The following is a 14,517-nucleotide window of genomic DNA, read 5'->3' on the forward strand; positions in this document are numbered from 1 at the left end:
CACAGTAATTGCAGAATGACTGAGAGCAAAAATGTATGTGTGCTTCTACAGACGAGTATTAAATCCACATATTAGAGACATTTGTGAAACCCAAACTTGATGTGTACACATGTACAATTTAATAACCCACATAGTCAACAAAACTCAAATACCTCCTTCAACATAATCAACAAATGTGCAGTTAAACAAAAGAAACAGTTTGAGTTTTACGTGGGTTTGTAAAAGGGAAATGACATCAGATTTACCTGTGTTACTGTTGTGGTCTACCTAAGACTTTCTATTTAGACATCTTACTCCTCCGAGGACCAGAGAGCGGTAGAAAATAAAATTCTCTTTTTCTTCTGGCAGCTGTTAAATGTTATTAAATTAAAAATACTGCTTAATATTAGCTACAGGCGCTGGTTAAAAAATGTCTCCGGTTGCTTCTTTGAAGAGAACCTGTTATGATCAGTATCAGCTGCATATTTTTATGCTTGGGCTATACCAGAGTAACTCTGTATAATTCATTGTTTAAAATAACCCTCACTTATTCACCCCCTTAAGTTCACCCTGCGTCTAAAACAAGCTGCTTTGGCTCATTTCTCTTTAAGCCAACTTTCTACTGATTGACATGGTTGGTGGGGCTTCGGTGTAACAATCAAAGCTCGTATGAATATATCTTCTCTCTGTGACATCATGCAGATCCACAAACAATAACTAAATAAAGAAAGAAAGAAAACTTAGTTTAGAGCAGCCAGAGCTCAAAGCAAATTGACTAGATAGATATGAGCTCATAGGAAGGTAACAGCAACTCGCAACAACTAATTTTATCAACCAGAATATGCAGAAGTGCATGCAGCAGAAGACACCGGGAGCCACTCCTGTAAGCTAAGAACAGGAAACTGAGGCTCACCAGAATTGGACAACAGAAACCTGAAAAGCTATAGCCTGATCCGATGAGTCAGTTTTCACATGGATCCATCCTGTCTTGTATGAGTGGCTCAGGCTGGTGCTGTGATGTTGTGGGGAATATTATCTTGGGTCTCTTAGTACCAACACAGCATTGTTTAAACAACCTTTGTGACATTATTTGCTGCATAGCCTCTACTCTTTTTTTTGAGAAGCGTGAGAGGTTTAAGGGAGAGTTCACCTCAAACTTAAATACCGTCTTCTCTGTTGGCCTGTAGTGCTATTTATTTTCATGTTTGTAGCTCAAAGTGGCAAATAAATAAACTGACAAAACTCAGCAGCAATGCATCAGTGAACATATTTATGTAGAATATAGTTTATTCCTTCTCTTACTAGTCATATGAAGAAACAATACTAGTAAGCTTGGACTGTACCTGCAACACAAACACTGGAGAACCATCCAGCTCCTCTGTTACGCTGCCGTAGTACTCGTTAACAGTAAACACCGGAGCCTCGTCATTCTTGTTGACCACGTTTACTGTCACAGTCGTGTAATCTTCCCACTTCCCATCTGAAGCCAGAAGATGAAGCTTGTACCTGAACACAAGTTTCAACTTTGTCAGGGATGGACAATCGTTCAGCAAGCTTGGAGGATTCTTCTCTGAGTGTGTTCCTACCGTTTGTTCTGTTCGTAGTCCAGAGGCTGGGCTATAAAGATAGTGCCCACCTCTGGTTCCACATCAAACACCCCTCCTGTGTTTCCTGATGTGATCTGGTACCGCAGCTTAGCGTTTCCACCTGCAAACCAGTGTAAGGATGAAGACAAATTAACAGTGACAGTAGAAATAAACCAAAGTATAGTATGTAAATCTTTTTGGAGCTGTAGAGAGGAAAAGTTATGGAGTTTAGTTTTTGTATTTGTAAAAAGAAAGAGCTTTGGTGAAGGCTTGATCCCCCACGGGCTAGCAGTACCCATTTCACTCAGTACTGCTGGTTTCTGCTAGACCCAAGATCTGTCTCAGTTAACAGGGACAGACAGCAGCCTGCTTTAGCTGACAGAACAGAATTCAGATATTAAGTCTTAGATCTGAAAAGGAGCCAGCGTCCGTCCTTACAGAGGTGATTGCCATTGCCTAACATGTAAGAATTTCATCCACGTGACAAGAAATCTCTTGAAAAGTAAAAATCAGATATTTTAGAGCCATTCACAGAAAAGAAAAAGGCTTTACGTTACCTCTGACTCTAACAATTTGATCACAAAATCAATTATGACCTTTACCAACAATACAAATAGATATGTGCCAATTATTTCTACCAATCCTTCCAAACTACACAGAAATTCACCCATTTTTAAAAAGAGAAATTTATGCATACTGTTTATTCTTCAAACTGAAGACTTTAAATCAAATACTTGTTCTTCTTTATGGGATATTTAAAAAATACACTTGTTCACTAAAAATAATTAAAAAGTGCAGCATGCAAATGTACTACCAATTATTCCTGGATGGATCCCAGATACTTGATCACAAAACATCAATTATCAATCAGAAGATTATAGCAATCCAGCCTTTTAAGCTATTAAATCTGACAACAGTGGGATTTAAATTGCTTTTAAGGGCGTTAACATTGTTACAAAGCCAGAAAACTGCAAAAAATACCAATAAATACAATCCATCTCCTAATTGTTGTTGTTAATGTTATCTATTAGCTTTCTATGTCGGGCGCAGTCTTTGGTAGAAGTAGTGTGTATTGCTTGTGAGCATGGATGGGAACAAACTGCACAAGACATCAAAGTAAGTGTTAGGACTTGGGTGCTCGCCTCTGTCAGTGCGCCCCAGGGTGGCTGTGGCTACATGTAGCTGCCACCACCAGTGTGTGAATGTGTGTGTGAATGGGTGGATGACTGGTTGTGTAAAGCACTATACAAATACAGGCCATTTACCATTTACAGCCCATTCAAGTAACATTGCACTGAAAGCTGTTTAGTGGTTTTGTATAAATGCCGAATTGTGGATATTTTCTTAATATCATAACTCTCAAGGAAATGACACTAAGCTCTCTTTTCAACTGAAGATGAATGATTTCCATGATACCGATGGTTTTGGAAAAGTTGTGTCCTAAAGAACACCTATTGTGCAGTCAAGAATAAAACCTTTCACCGTTAGCAGACTTACTGAAGTCAAAGTAAACTTATTGTCAGAGGAATGTGAACAGAATTCAGACGGTGGTGTTTACATTAACAAAGACGCATGTGGGAATTCATATAAAGGTAGCAAAATACAACAAAAGTGAGTGCACCCAGTTCAAGATCGCATAAAATGCCATTTATCAATATGTAAAGTACTTTTTTATGTGTCTTTTAAACAGAGTTCTAACTGTGCTCACAGGTCGTAGACACATGAGACAATAATTAGAAAACCTGTATAGACAGAAACCCTACAAATCTGCATTGTAAAAATTACCTCTAAACTTCAGAATTTTCTCAGTTTTAACCCTATGGACCTACATTATGTTTCCACACTGGAAAGAACTGACACAATCTGAGCAAAATGTTTGCGGCAGCAATCACGAGGTCCGGAAAGAGCTGTAGTACCACTAATCAAAAGTGATTTCCTCCAAATAAATAACGTTATGGGCAGTCTGCTACTTGTTCAATCATTTAAAAAAACAATACATAAAACAATAACTTCAGACTTACCAGGTCAACGAGTGCAAATAAGAGTTCGTATTGACCACAAACATGGCTTGTACAATTCAGAGTACAACCCACATTCAATCAGGCTCTAATCTATGAACGATCTCACTGTCAATTTAGAATCAAACATTGACCTAACATGAATGTTTCTGGCAGCTTGCAGAGTTTAAATGACACTGCGTAATATCTTAATAGTCCGAGAAATAAACCCTCTCTAGTGCTTTGATGTAATACTTCAATACTAAATATTGCCAAAGAAAATGAAAAGAAGCCTGATGAATATCAGGAGCACATTCTTTGGTCAGATTACACCAGTGGTTCTCAAAGAGTTTGACCAGAGTTTTGACAGGTGGGGCGCAAATCACCTGGCAGAAAAGTCATGCGGAACTAATGTTTAACATCAGAATCACTTTTACGGCGGAATAAAGACATTTGCGTCAGTTATGTTAATAATATGTGGATCTGCTGCAACAGATAGCTGCAGAGTGTACTGAAAGGTGCGAATCTGTGGTCCGAGGTCGTGCCAAAGTAGGTATCCACGACAGAATTTGTTTCCCCTTCGTCGGGAGCACGCACTGGGCTGTCCAAATCACGGACAAACAGTATCCCACATTCCTGATTTTTAGTTCACAAACACCTCTGATAATGACTAACTACTCCTGATATTTTGGAGGTTTTAGCTCTGTACAGTTACAGAAGAATACAAATAATTATCAGTCAAAATGTCCTTGGTTTATTGAAACAATCCCGTCTGATAATACGTGAGAACAATCAATGTACCATGTTCTGTTGTAACCCCCAAACTGAACGGTAATGTAACAACACAATTTTTCACCACAACGGTTTATTACTCCCACGTCTAGTATGTTGTAACGGAGGCAGAGTCAGATGGATCCGCTCTTTTCTGTCATTGTTTTGTTTAGATGGGGCGTGAAAATATTTCTTCCTGCCATGTGGGGAACGATGTAAAGAGTTTGAGAACCACTGGATTACACCGAGATACATTTGTTGTGTTGGGGTCCAGATTTTGGCCTAAACCTGGCCAGGAGAACCTGCTGACTGCAAAGTCCAGATAGCAATGCACAGAGGTTGTAGCATTACTAGGTTGCATTTCATGAATACAAAATAGTGGATCGCTGTGTGTGTGTCCTAGAATATTGTGTAACAGGATTAATTTCTAGTATTCAGAAACCAGCAAGATAAGTGCATGATGGTAATTCATAACACACTGCCAGTATCACATGAGGGTTTCTAAAGAGTTCCCCCTCATGAGGAAGAAACACTCCCATGATGAAATCTCGTAAACAGATTTAGGTCTCTATGACAATCACAGCATCTGGACCACACAAAAAACAAACAAAAACAAAAAACACACAAACACAGTGTCTGTCCTGACAGTCTGCAAAAAGCTTTACACTGTTAAATTGATAATTATAGAAACTTACTTAAAAACATCTCAAAATTCAGGAAACCAGGGAGTATTCCACATGTAACACAGGAGGGCCTTAACTAGAGTTTTAACCAAAGGGACGTCTATGCAGGCAGCATTTTGCCCATCGCACATCACTTTGTAGCTGATAGCTTGTTGTTAGCAGATGTGTCAGGCTCGGGTTGCCTTGGTAACCCTCTAATGTAATGACCATCTTGTCATATGTCTATCAGCCATACTCTTCTCTGTCACTGTTTGCTTTTAAGTTAAGAAAAGTGTACAAGGGGTTATTTCACCAGTCGCCACTAAGTGTTTTGGACTTTCTTTGGTTATTTACCACGTCGCTGATAATCTTATGTGAATATAAGATACAAAAGAAATTCGTTTATATCTTTATTTGCGGTGAAATATCTCAGTCCTCTTTGTGGATGTTCCATTTTTTACTTGTGTTTTCAGGGGTTTCACTGATTTATGGAGAGTTGTTTTGCTGTTCCTTAGAGGCATTTTTTCTTCTCTCTGATGCTCTTTTACTTTCTTCATAAGGGAATTCTCCAAATTGCCCCAATGGTGTTCTATTGGATTCAAATCAGGTAAAATGGCCTGACACTCGTCTTTGTGTTTTTTTGTGTGCTCCAAGTATTTCTCACTTTGTGGGAGCGTAAATCATTTTACTAGGTTAAATTATGAATAAGTTTCTTCCTAATAGGGGACAAAAACAAATCCATCTCATTTAAATGATTAAATCAAGGTTAATATGTGTTTTAAGGTTTAGGCTTGGATCAGGGAATAAGCAGTTAAGGTTAAGATAAGTCCAGAAAACATCCTCTGGAGTCACAGATTTGTGCGTCTGTCTCTCCTCGATTTGTGTTTTGTTGTCTGCATATTACAGTTTAAGTGAAATACAGCACCTAGAGAGATGGGAGTTTTAAAATTGGCACAGCTGGGAAAAACATTAATTTTCTCTCCATTTGTTTGTTTGTTTTAACCGCTGTATCACTCCCTCTGCTGTGTTTTTTCCCCCTTTAGGTCTCAGCGGTTTTCCAAATACTTAAGAGATTCAGACAAACTAAAAAAACAGAGAATGCGAGTGAACCGAAAGGATGCAATTACGTATATCCCCTAATGTCTCATTTAAAATGAAAACAGACAGACGGTACAAAACGATCTGGATTAGAGCATTCTCCTCTCCTCTTCCTTGACTTTCATCTCATTAATAAGCTGTGAATCCCATCTCGTCTTCAGAGGGTTCTCCTTTCCCTTTCATATTAACATTAGGGTGGTAGATGCAACAGCGATTGAGATGCAGACCTTGGCTTTATCCGTAATTGCATTTAGGGGAACGTTTGTTGATCAGCTTCTAATAGATTTTATTAAAAATGCTTTGCATTGATTAAATGAGGTAGAGAAAGATGTCGCTGTTAAAAACATTATTTCATTTTCATACAATTTTCCACAGCAGATTAAAAGTGCAGTACATATGTTTGTTAAAATCATTTTAGTTGCATATATAATACTACAAGTTATGTTAAGCAGTCCTGTTTAAACTTAACCATTTATGGTATAAATAACCCTACAATTGAAAGCAAAGTGTTCACGGTCACTTAAACATTAAATTACTCAAAATGTTATCATCTTATTATAATTCATTCACTTAATTTGTTAATTAAGGAAGTAAAAACAAAGAAGATCATGTAGAAATGTAGCTTTTCATTGTGTTGTACATAAGACTCCTATTTTATTTTTATCTTTTTGTTTTAGTGTACACTGAGGGCCATGGGAGCATTGCAATTTCAAATTCCTGTGTATGACTGTACATATGGTCTTTGACAATACAGCTGACTTTGACTTTTGACCTATTGGCAGTTCAAATGAATGCCTTTTTACAGTTTTTCACTGTCTAATACCATAGACTACCATAACTACTTCTATTTTTATTGTTATTGTTATGTAATCTTATGCTAGACAAATACAATAATCAAAACATAAAGTCAAATTTAAAGTATTTTCCATTTTGGGATTTGTTTTGAGATTTTTTAAATTGATATTTGATCTAACAAACCTTTCAAGTCATTGTAATGTAGACAAAATAGTATCAAAGTAAATATTCAATTATGCTGTATTGAACATTCAGCGACACGAGTCACCAGGTAAACAGCACTCAGCTTTCATGGAGAGAGAAAAACATCACCTTTGATGAAACTAGTGTTGGGGGTAAGTAACTGCTGGGGAGGTTCTCCTTAAACTACACCTTTTGATTCTCTTTGCTTTTGCACTGCAAACAGAAACTCTGCAGCTGGTAATGAAACGCCACCTTTTGTCATTCACCTTTATTTCTCTCTAATCCTGTTTCCTCCTCCTCTTCATTTCCCCAAGAATGGTAAGTGCTCTTGTTAACATGGCCAGTGTTTCAGTCAAGTTTAACACTATTTAATGGAAGTTGCTGCTGCTGCAGTCAAGTATTTGACCAGCCATCGTACACTGTATTACTTCCTCTTAGTCTGGGAAAGTACCTAAAAACTGCAATTACTAAAAGAGGCCTTAAAAACAGTTTAGGGACTATGATGTTTCAAGTTCTTGCAGTGGAGTTGGAAAAGGGGGTACTACTGCCAGTGGGCTTGTGTCACTAAGAACTTTTGTAGCTATTATTTCTTTTTGATTTGCTATTTAGTGAAATTAAACATTCTTAAAGATGTCAGACAATCAAAGGAGTCATTAACTAGAGTGTGCGCTAGAGGTTCAAAATTGCCATTTGAAACTATGCAAACATTTTACATCTTCAAACTGCACTTGTCTCTAGTGGTTTCAGCAATTATTTTACATGGACTGTTAATGACTGTGGCTAACTACTATATATTAGCTGTGTGATATGAACAGGCATCGTTCTGTCCTCATTACTGGCAGCAGTGTAGAAATCACTTCAACAATCTCCTTCTTTCCCTCCTTCATTAACTTAACATTCTGCACTCCTCGCAAGGAAAGAAGAAAAATCAAGCATGCACACACATTACAGCTCCCTGTGGTGGTAACTTTATTCTGAACTCCAGCAGTCTGTTGCTCTGTGTGTGTGTGTGTGTGTGTGTGTGTGTGTGTGTGTGTGTGTGTGTGTGTGTGTGTGTGTGTGTGTGTGTGCATATTAAGGCAAGCACTGATGAGCAGAAATTTAAAATTACTTCTCTAAGGCTTATTTTTACCGTTTTGGAAAAGAAAAAATTATTTAATGATAAATAAATCTAAATAGTGAATAGCTTTGGTTTTTAAAAAGGATTGTGAGCGACTTGCTTACAGGTTTAATTCACTGGACGTTTTATCGGCAAAAACACTACCACTGGTAAATACACGAACACCATTTCTGCGCTGAGTGAAACTGAAGTGGTCTGAATCATGACGGAAGCCCAAAGAGTCAGCCCCCCTTTTTAATGCAGCCCTGACAGTTAATTTTCCTCTCTTGTCTGTAACACAGGCACTGCTTCCGATTCCTGGGCGATCCCTAACTGGCACGTAATATGTTCCAGATGTGCACAATTTTTTAAAAAAAAGCCTAGAAGTGAAAAGTGGAGCCTGTTAGTGTAGGCAGAAACATTTTATCAATTCAATTTGAATTACAGGTGCAATTATAAACGACAGTTAAGGCAGAAGACTGGCTACAACATCTGGATTGCGGTGAAAAAAAAAATCACTGCACGCAAGTTCAGTTGCAGCAGTTGTGTTTCCTGTTTGAGTCAACAGTGGCAGATTGCTGGAAGCTTGCTGACAAATGAGCAGTGATCAGACTAACACAAATAAAACTGCAGGAAATGTGAGTCAATGTGTGGGTGTGGCTTGTAAGTGTAAAGCTCTTTGTTGAATAACACTAGAAATAAATCTGTGCAAATTCCAGGCCAAATGAAACCAGATGCAGGTAAGTTTATATACTATATTCATAAACACCTCTTTCTACATTATCTTTTGAAGGTTTCCTTTCTAATTTTTGGAATCTTCTTTGTCATTCAATAGATCTTAAAAAGGAAGAAAGTTAAATTTATTATATAGCTGCTACAAGCTATAAAGAGCTTCTAGCATCTGTGTTTCTATTTCTTTTTCTCAGACGGATGATATTTTTCTGCCTTTCAAAAAGTTCAAAACAACTATTTTTTGTTTAAAAGTAACATGAACAGGGGCATATTTGTAAATCCGGTTTTAAAGTTTTATTACAGAAAACAGATATCAAAACTGAATACACTGAGTTATAAAATAGGGCTTTATGCAAGTTACATGAGACGTATTTTTAAAAGTACTATGCTCTTCTTGGTTTAACCGGTCACACTGTAGCAAGTCAGCCAGCTTGCTTTTATTGTCTTGTTGGTTATGTTATATCCATGTTTCTAATGTATTTACTAAGTTTTGTCACTTATTAATACATTAGTAAAAACTGAATTAAATAACGTGTAAAGAACTGAAACCCTACATATGGACACAAAAGAAAAGTCAATGTTAATCTCATCATATGGAAATAAATCAATACAATTGGCCTGTGGTGGCTGAAAATCCATGTTGTTTGCAAAAACTGCATTTATTACTCTAATGAGGACCTATTATACACAGCTCTCTCTGTTCTTCAGGACATAATAAAAATAATCTACTTCTTTGCAGGTCTGAAAATTAGGTAAATACAACTTCAGAGGAACAGCACAACCCTATCATATTGGGGCAGCTGTAGTTTGGGAAGCAGAGCAAGTTATCTACTAAAGGGAAGGTTGTTGGATTCGATCGTTGCCCGTTCCGGTCTGCATGCCAAAGTACACATAATGCACAGTACCATGTTTGCAGTCACAGCATATCAGCATAAACATCTCACACCAACAAGAACATCAAGAACAGCGGTCGAGGGGTGATGATTTGGGTTTGTGTTGCAGCCAGAGACCTGGGCACCTTGCAGTCATTGAGTTGAGCATGAACTCATCTGTATACCAAAGTCTTCTAGAGTCAAATGTTAGGCCACCTGGCCGACAGCTGAAGCTTGGCCCGAGTTGGCTCATGCCATGGGCCAATAATCCCAAAAACCAGCAAATCCTAACTGGATGGCTGAAAAAGTAATGAATCAAGGTGCTGCAAAGGCCCAGTCCAGACATCAACCCGACTGAAATGCTGTGGTGACACAGAAGATGATTACTTCTAAGTTATTGCTACTAAAAGTGTTTCGAACAAGCTGTTATATCAAGAGATGTACTCAGTTTTTCACACACTACTTCTGCATTTTGGCTTAGTTTTTATTAATTCAATTCAGTTTTATTTATATAGCACCAAAGTGCATCAAAGCACTTTATACTGTATGGTACGGACCCTACAATAATACAGAGAAAATCCAAATAATTGGACAACACATGGAGCAAACACATGGAGAGAGACAGACCAGGGAAGACTAGATCATTTCTATTTCCCCCCCGATATGAAACCTGAAGTGAAAGCAGGTGTACTACTACTTTTTACCATGACTACAGTTTACTTCAGAACTAAGGAGTTGTGATATGTAAACCTATTCTAGTCCAAGAATCCAGGAATAAAAATATGGAGCTAGAAATGAACATAATTAGGTTCCCTTTGACCTTATGATGATGAACATGTATCAGTTTTCAACTTTTCATGTTCAAAAGTCAAATGAAACAGTGTTAAATAAATATAGAGGGAATCTTTCCGGTATTACATACAAGCTCTTTTTATTAATTTTTTAAACTCCAGTTCAGTTTCTTTATCTCAAAGGCATTAATTCACTCTGCTTTGATAGCCAAAAAAGAGCTACTGTTTCCCACACGCCTCTCTCTGCCCAAGTAAGTCCAAACGTGACTCGTAGACTCTCTTTCAGCTCGGTTTCAGTCACCCACCACTGTAAATAGCTTTGGCTGCTTATAGTGAGCATTTAATATTTTATTTTATTTACAATCTGGAGATTTTGTTCCTTGCTGTCGCTACCACTTCAGGAAACATGCATTAAATATTAGCTGTTAGAGATGTGTGTTCTTCCTGAGTGCAATTATGGTCTTGTCTTTTCTGTCATGAGCTGACATTTGCCTCTGGCCATGACAGCTGAGTTTCTTGGCGTGTTCCCCCACAAAGATAATTTTTTTCATTTTGGGACTTTGGAAAGCTCTTATATCCTAACATGGCTCCATAATTAGTGGTTTTAATTAGGGAAGTTCAGTGAAAGGATGAACCAGTCTTTAAGATGTCTGGAATTAAAAGTACCTGGTACATCAACTCAGGACCACCTTCTCAAATGAAAACAGTGTTTATTTTAGAATAAAACCCATTTGCCACTGATGACTTTTTAAAAATGACAACATTAATAGCAGGAATTTAAAGGCTGTAGTAAGAATAAGAATCCTTGACTACAGTAAAGATGTTTTTTTTTTAAACCATTGAAAGGTTTTATTAAAAGAGTTCAGTTTTCTGTTTCAACCTCTCGTATTGCAGTTTTTTTTTATTACATGTTTTACACTGCAAACCTTTCCTCAAAGTAATAGGGGGTTAGACAAAAGCAGTGAAGGGTGAAAGTTTTTCTTTGGTGAAGGGAAAGCAAAACACTTCAGCAATGAGCTGGAGAAAATGTGCTCAATATTGAACATACAGTGCCATCGCCATCATCACTCCTACATATCCCAAAATGCACAAGTACATACAGAATCCTTTATCCGTGCCACCCACCTTCGTCCCCGTCGTTGGCGCTGACTGTGAGAATGGCAAAGCCCACATCAGCGTCCTCATCCACATCGACCTCATAGGAGGCCTGTGCAAACTCCGGCTTGTTATCGTTGACGTCGCTAATAAAAATGCGTACGTATGCTGTGTCTGGAAAAAAAAGTAAGACAGAGACACTATTATTAAGATGAGGCTGTTCTTATTCCATCACCTTTTTAAAAGGAAACTATCATTTGCAGTGATGCAGATAAAAAGGTAGACTTTTCTTCATGCATTCACAATATATATAATTGTTGTCTTTCCGGTGCTTTTATATCTGCCATCTGTCTCCACATTTTCACTCTGTGTTACTGGTAAATTCAGCTGGTTCTGCTTCTTTACAGCATGCAACCACAGGCTGAAGCAGAGTATGAAGCACCCTGGGGGGATCAGTGTAACGCTCAGCAGTTGAGCAACCCAACACACCATATTTCCTTTGATATCTGTATCAAAACGAGCATAATTTGCAAAACAGCTTTAAGATGAGATAAAATATTTAAACCAGGGTGGAAGAGTTGGTATACAGTTCGCGGCACAAATAGCAAGCTAATGCAGCCCTTGGAGCTATAACAAAGCAAGTCACAGATGCCAGAGCTTTTCAAGTGTCGGAGTCTGTCGGAGAGAAAAAGGTAAGAAGAGGCGAAACATGAATACAGGAAGTGGAAAAGCAGATGTAGCAGTCATCCCCTTATCCTCCCTCTCATCTGTTAATGATGCCCACTCATCCATGTTTTCACACTTTCGTGCCATGCATGTGTTAAAACTATGAACCCAAATCCACCCCAACACGAGTTGCGAGTAGCAGCTTTGTGCCTCTGAAAACAGTGTTAATCAGAATTATCCTTTCTGACTAATTGACTGTCTGTTGTCTCTAGTTTGCAACATCTCTTGGTGTTGCAAAGCAATTTATGTGTGCTGGGATGATGTTGCTACCCGATATGCTGACCTTGCTTACCTGAAATGCTAAAAGTCTTCACTGGTATAAAAGTGATAAAACTCTTTTACAAAACATAACATTACATAGCATCCCACTTGTTAGCCAATGACAGCTGGACAGACTCCAGACCAGCAGAGACCCTGAATGGAACAAGTGGAAGAAGACGGATGGATGGATGGATGATGTACTACTACACCAAAGCCACAATTTAGAGGGGGAAGCAATATAAGCTCCTTTTTCTATCTTATATAAAGCTTATTCCGAACATCCACCAATATAATCATTCAAACCTGCTTTTTGCTCTAAGCCATAGATTGTACTTGTGACTATGGCTGAATTTCTCTGAGGACCAGAGGAAGCACTGTAATTCCTTGTAATTCCAGTTGAGATGAGTTACACTGAGTCCACATTAAGGCTTGTTAATGCTCTTGTCTTTTCAGCAGTCATAAATTGACTTTTTTGACTACTGAATGTATAAAAATGCATATTCTACTTGAGCACTCAAAGAACTTTATACAACTTGCCTCTTTCACCCATTCATTTAAGCTCTTTTTTTTTTTTTTTTTTACCTATGCTCTACCTAAGTGCTTTCTATCCAATACGCACACTCTGATGGCTGCATCAGACAGCAAACTGGAGTTCAGTGTCTCACCCAAGAATACTTTGGCATGCAGACTGGAACAGCCAGGGATTGAACTGCCAAAGGACAGGATAAGCAATGTATGGGCCTGAAACTCAAAGCTACCTGTTCCCTAAAACATAGCCTGCTTTTAATCTAATTGAGATCTAAAATTATGAAATCAACATCATGCTGTCTTCAGTTGCACTTAAAACTCATAATAAAGGCAATAAAATCATCAGTAAAATGTTTACTGAGGTCAGAGATCAAGTTAGCTAAAGGCACTTCCACACTTTTCTAGATCCTGACTATAAGACCTTTTTCCTTCCCAAAATATGATTGTACAAGAGCCTACACTATTTATTTATTTATTCGGGACCAAATACTTTTCTCAAGTCTATATTTTCTGTGAGAATGAACCTTTATCCGTTAAATAATGTCCAATATGATCACTAATGTGACACTTTTCATTTAAACCAGGTGTGTCCAACTCCAGGCCTCAAGGGCCGGTGTCCTGCAGGTTTTAGATATCACCCTGGGTCAACACACCTGAAGCAAATGATTAGTTTCAGGCCTCTGGAGAACTTCAAGACATGTTGAGAAGGTAATTTAGCCATTTATAATTTTGTGTTGGATTAAGGACACATCTAAAACCTGCAGGACACCGGCCCTCAAGGCCTGGAGTGGGACACCCCTGGTTTAAACCATCTTTGCTACTGAGAAATGTATCTTTCATTTTGCATATGTCTATCCAAATAAAAATCTGCCTTGCTGGCAGTTACAAGTAAAGCGTTACTGTAATCCAAAGCGTGGATGTACTTACATTAATTTAAGTTTTAGACCATAAAAAGTGACCAAAACATTAGCATCCGCTGTACAGCCTGCATGGGAAGAAAACTTCTTTCTACAGTGAAAATGTAAACTTCAAATCCGAGCAAGTACAGAGCACGCTGCCACGGGAATGTGAAATTCACAGAGAAACCCCCGGATCCCCCCACTGACAGACCGCTGCTGCACTCGGCAAAGCTCCACCTGCCCCACTCCTGCTAAACAAGTGAAAATAAATTTAAGAGCAACAGGACTTCGTGCCGCTGAGTCTTTGATTTTATTTATTTTTTGCTGTGTTTTACTTGCATCTATTTGAAAGAGTGTAAACACGAAACATTATTTTATTTTATATGCTGAAATATGCAGAAAATAGGATTAAAAGTTATAGAATTTCTTCAAGTCAAAGACTG

General features: G+C 38.1%; 1 protein-coding gene across 1 annotated transcript in view; it reads right to left on the reverse strand.

Moving 5' to 3' along the window:
• LOC146639282 (neural-cadherin-like) overlaps positions 1-14,517 on the reverse strand; it is a 347,375-nt gene that overhangs the window by 177,178 nt on the left and 155,680 nt on the right. Inside the window, exons 16-18 of the mRNA XM_085358982.1 lie at positions 11,691-11,834; positions 1,566-1,686; positions 1,323-1,485 (exon numbers count right to left, since the gene is read on the reverse strand). Coding sequence (XP_085215108.1) covers positions 1,323-1,485; positions 1,566-1,686; positions 11,691-11,834 — 428 coding nt within the window. The remainder of the gene's footprint in view (positions 1-1,322; positions 1,486-1,565; positions 1,687-11,690; positions 11,835-14,517) is intronic.

This window comes from Diplotaxodon limnothrissa, linkage group LG1 (assembly GCF_057381915.1).
Source record: "Diplotaxodon limnothrissa isolate DT_005_m linkage group LG1, D_limnothrissa_male_GT1.1, whole genome shotgun sequence".
Taxonomy (NCBI): domain Eukaryota; kingdom Metazoa; phylum Chordata; class Actinopteri; order Cichliformes; family Cichlidae; genus Diplotaxodon; species Diplotaxodon limnothrissa.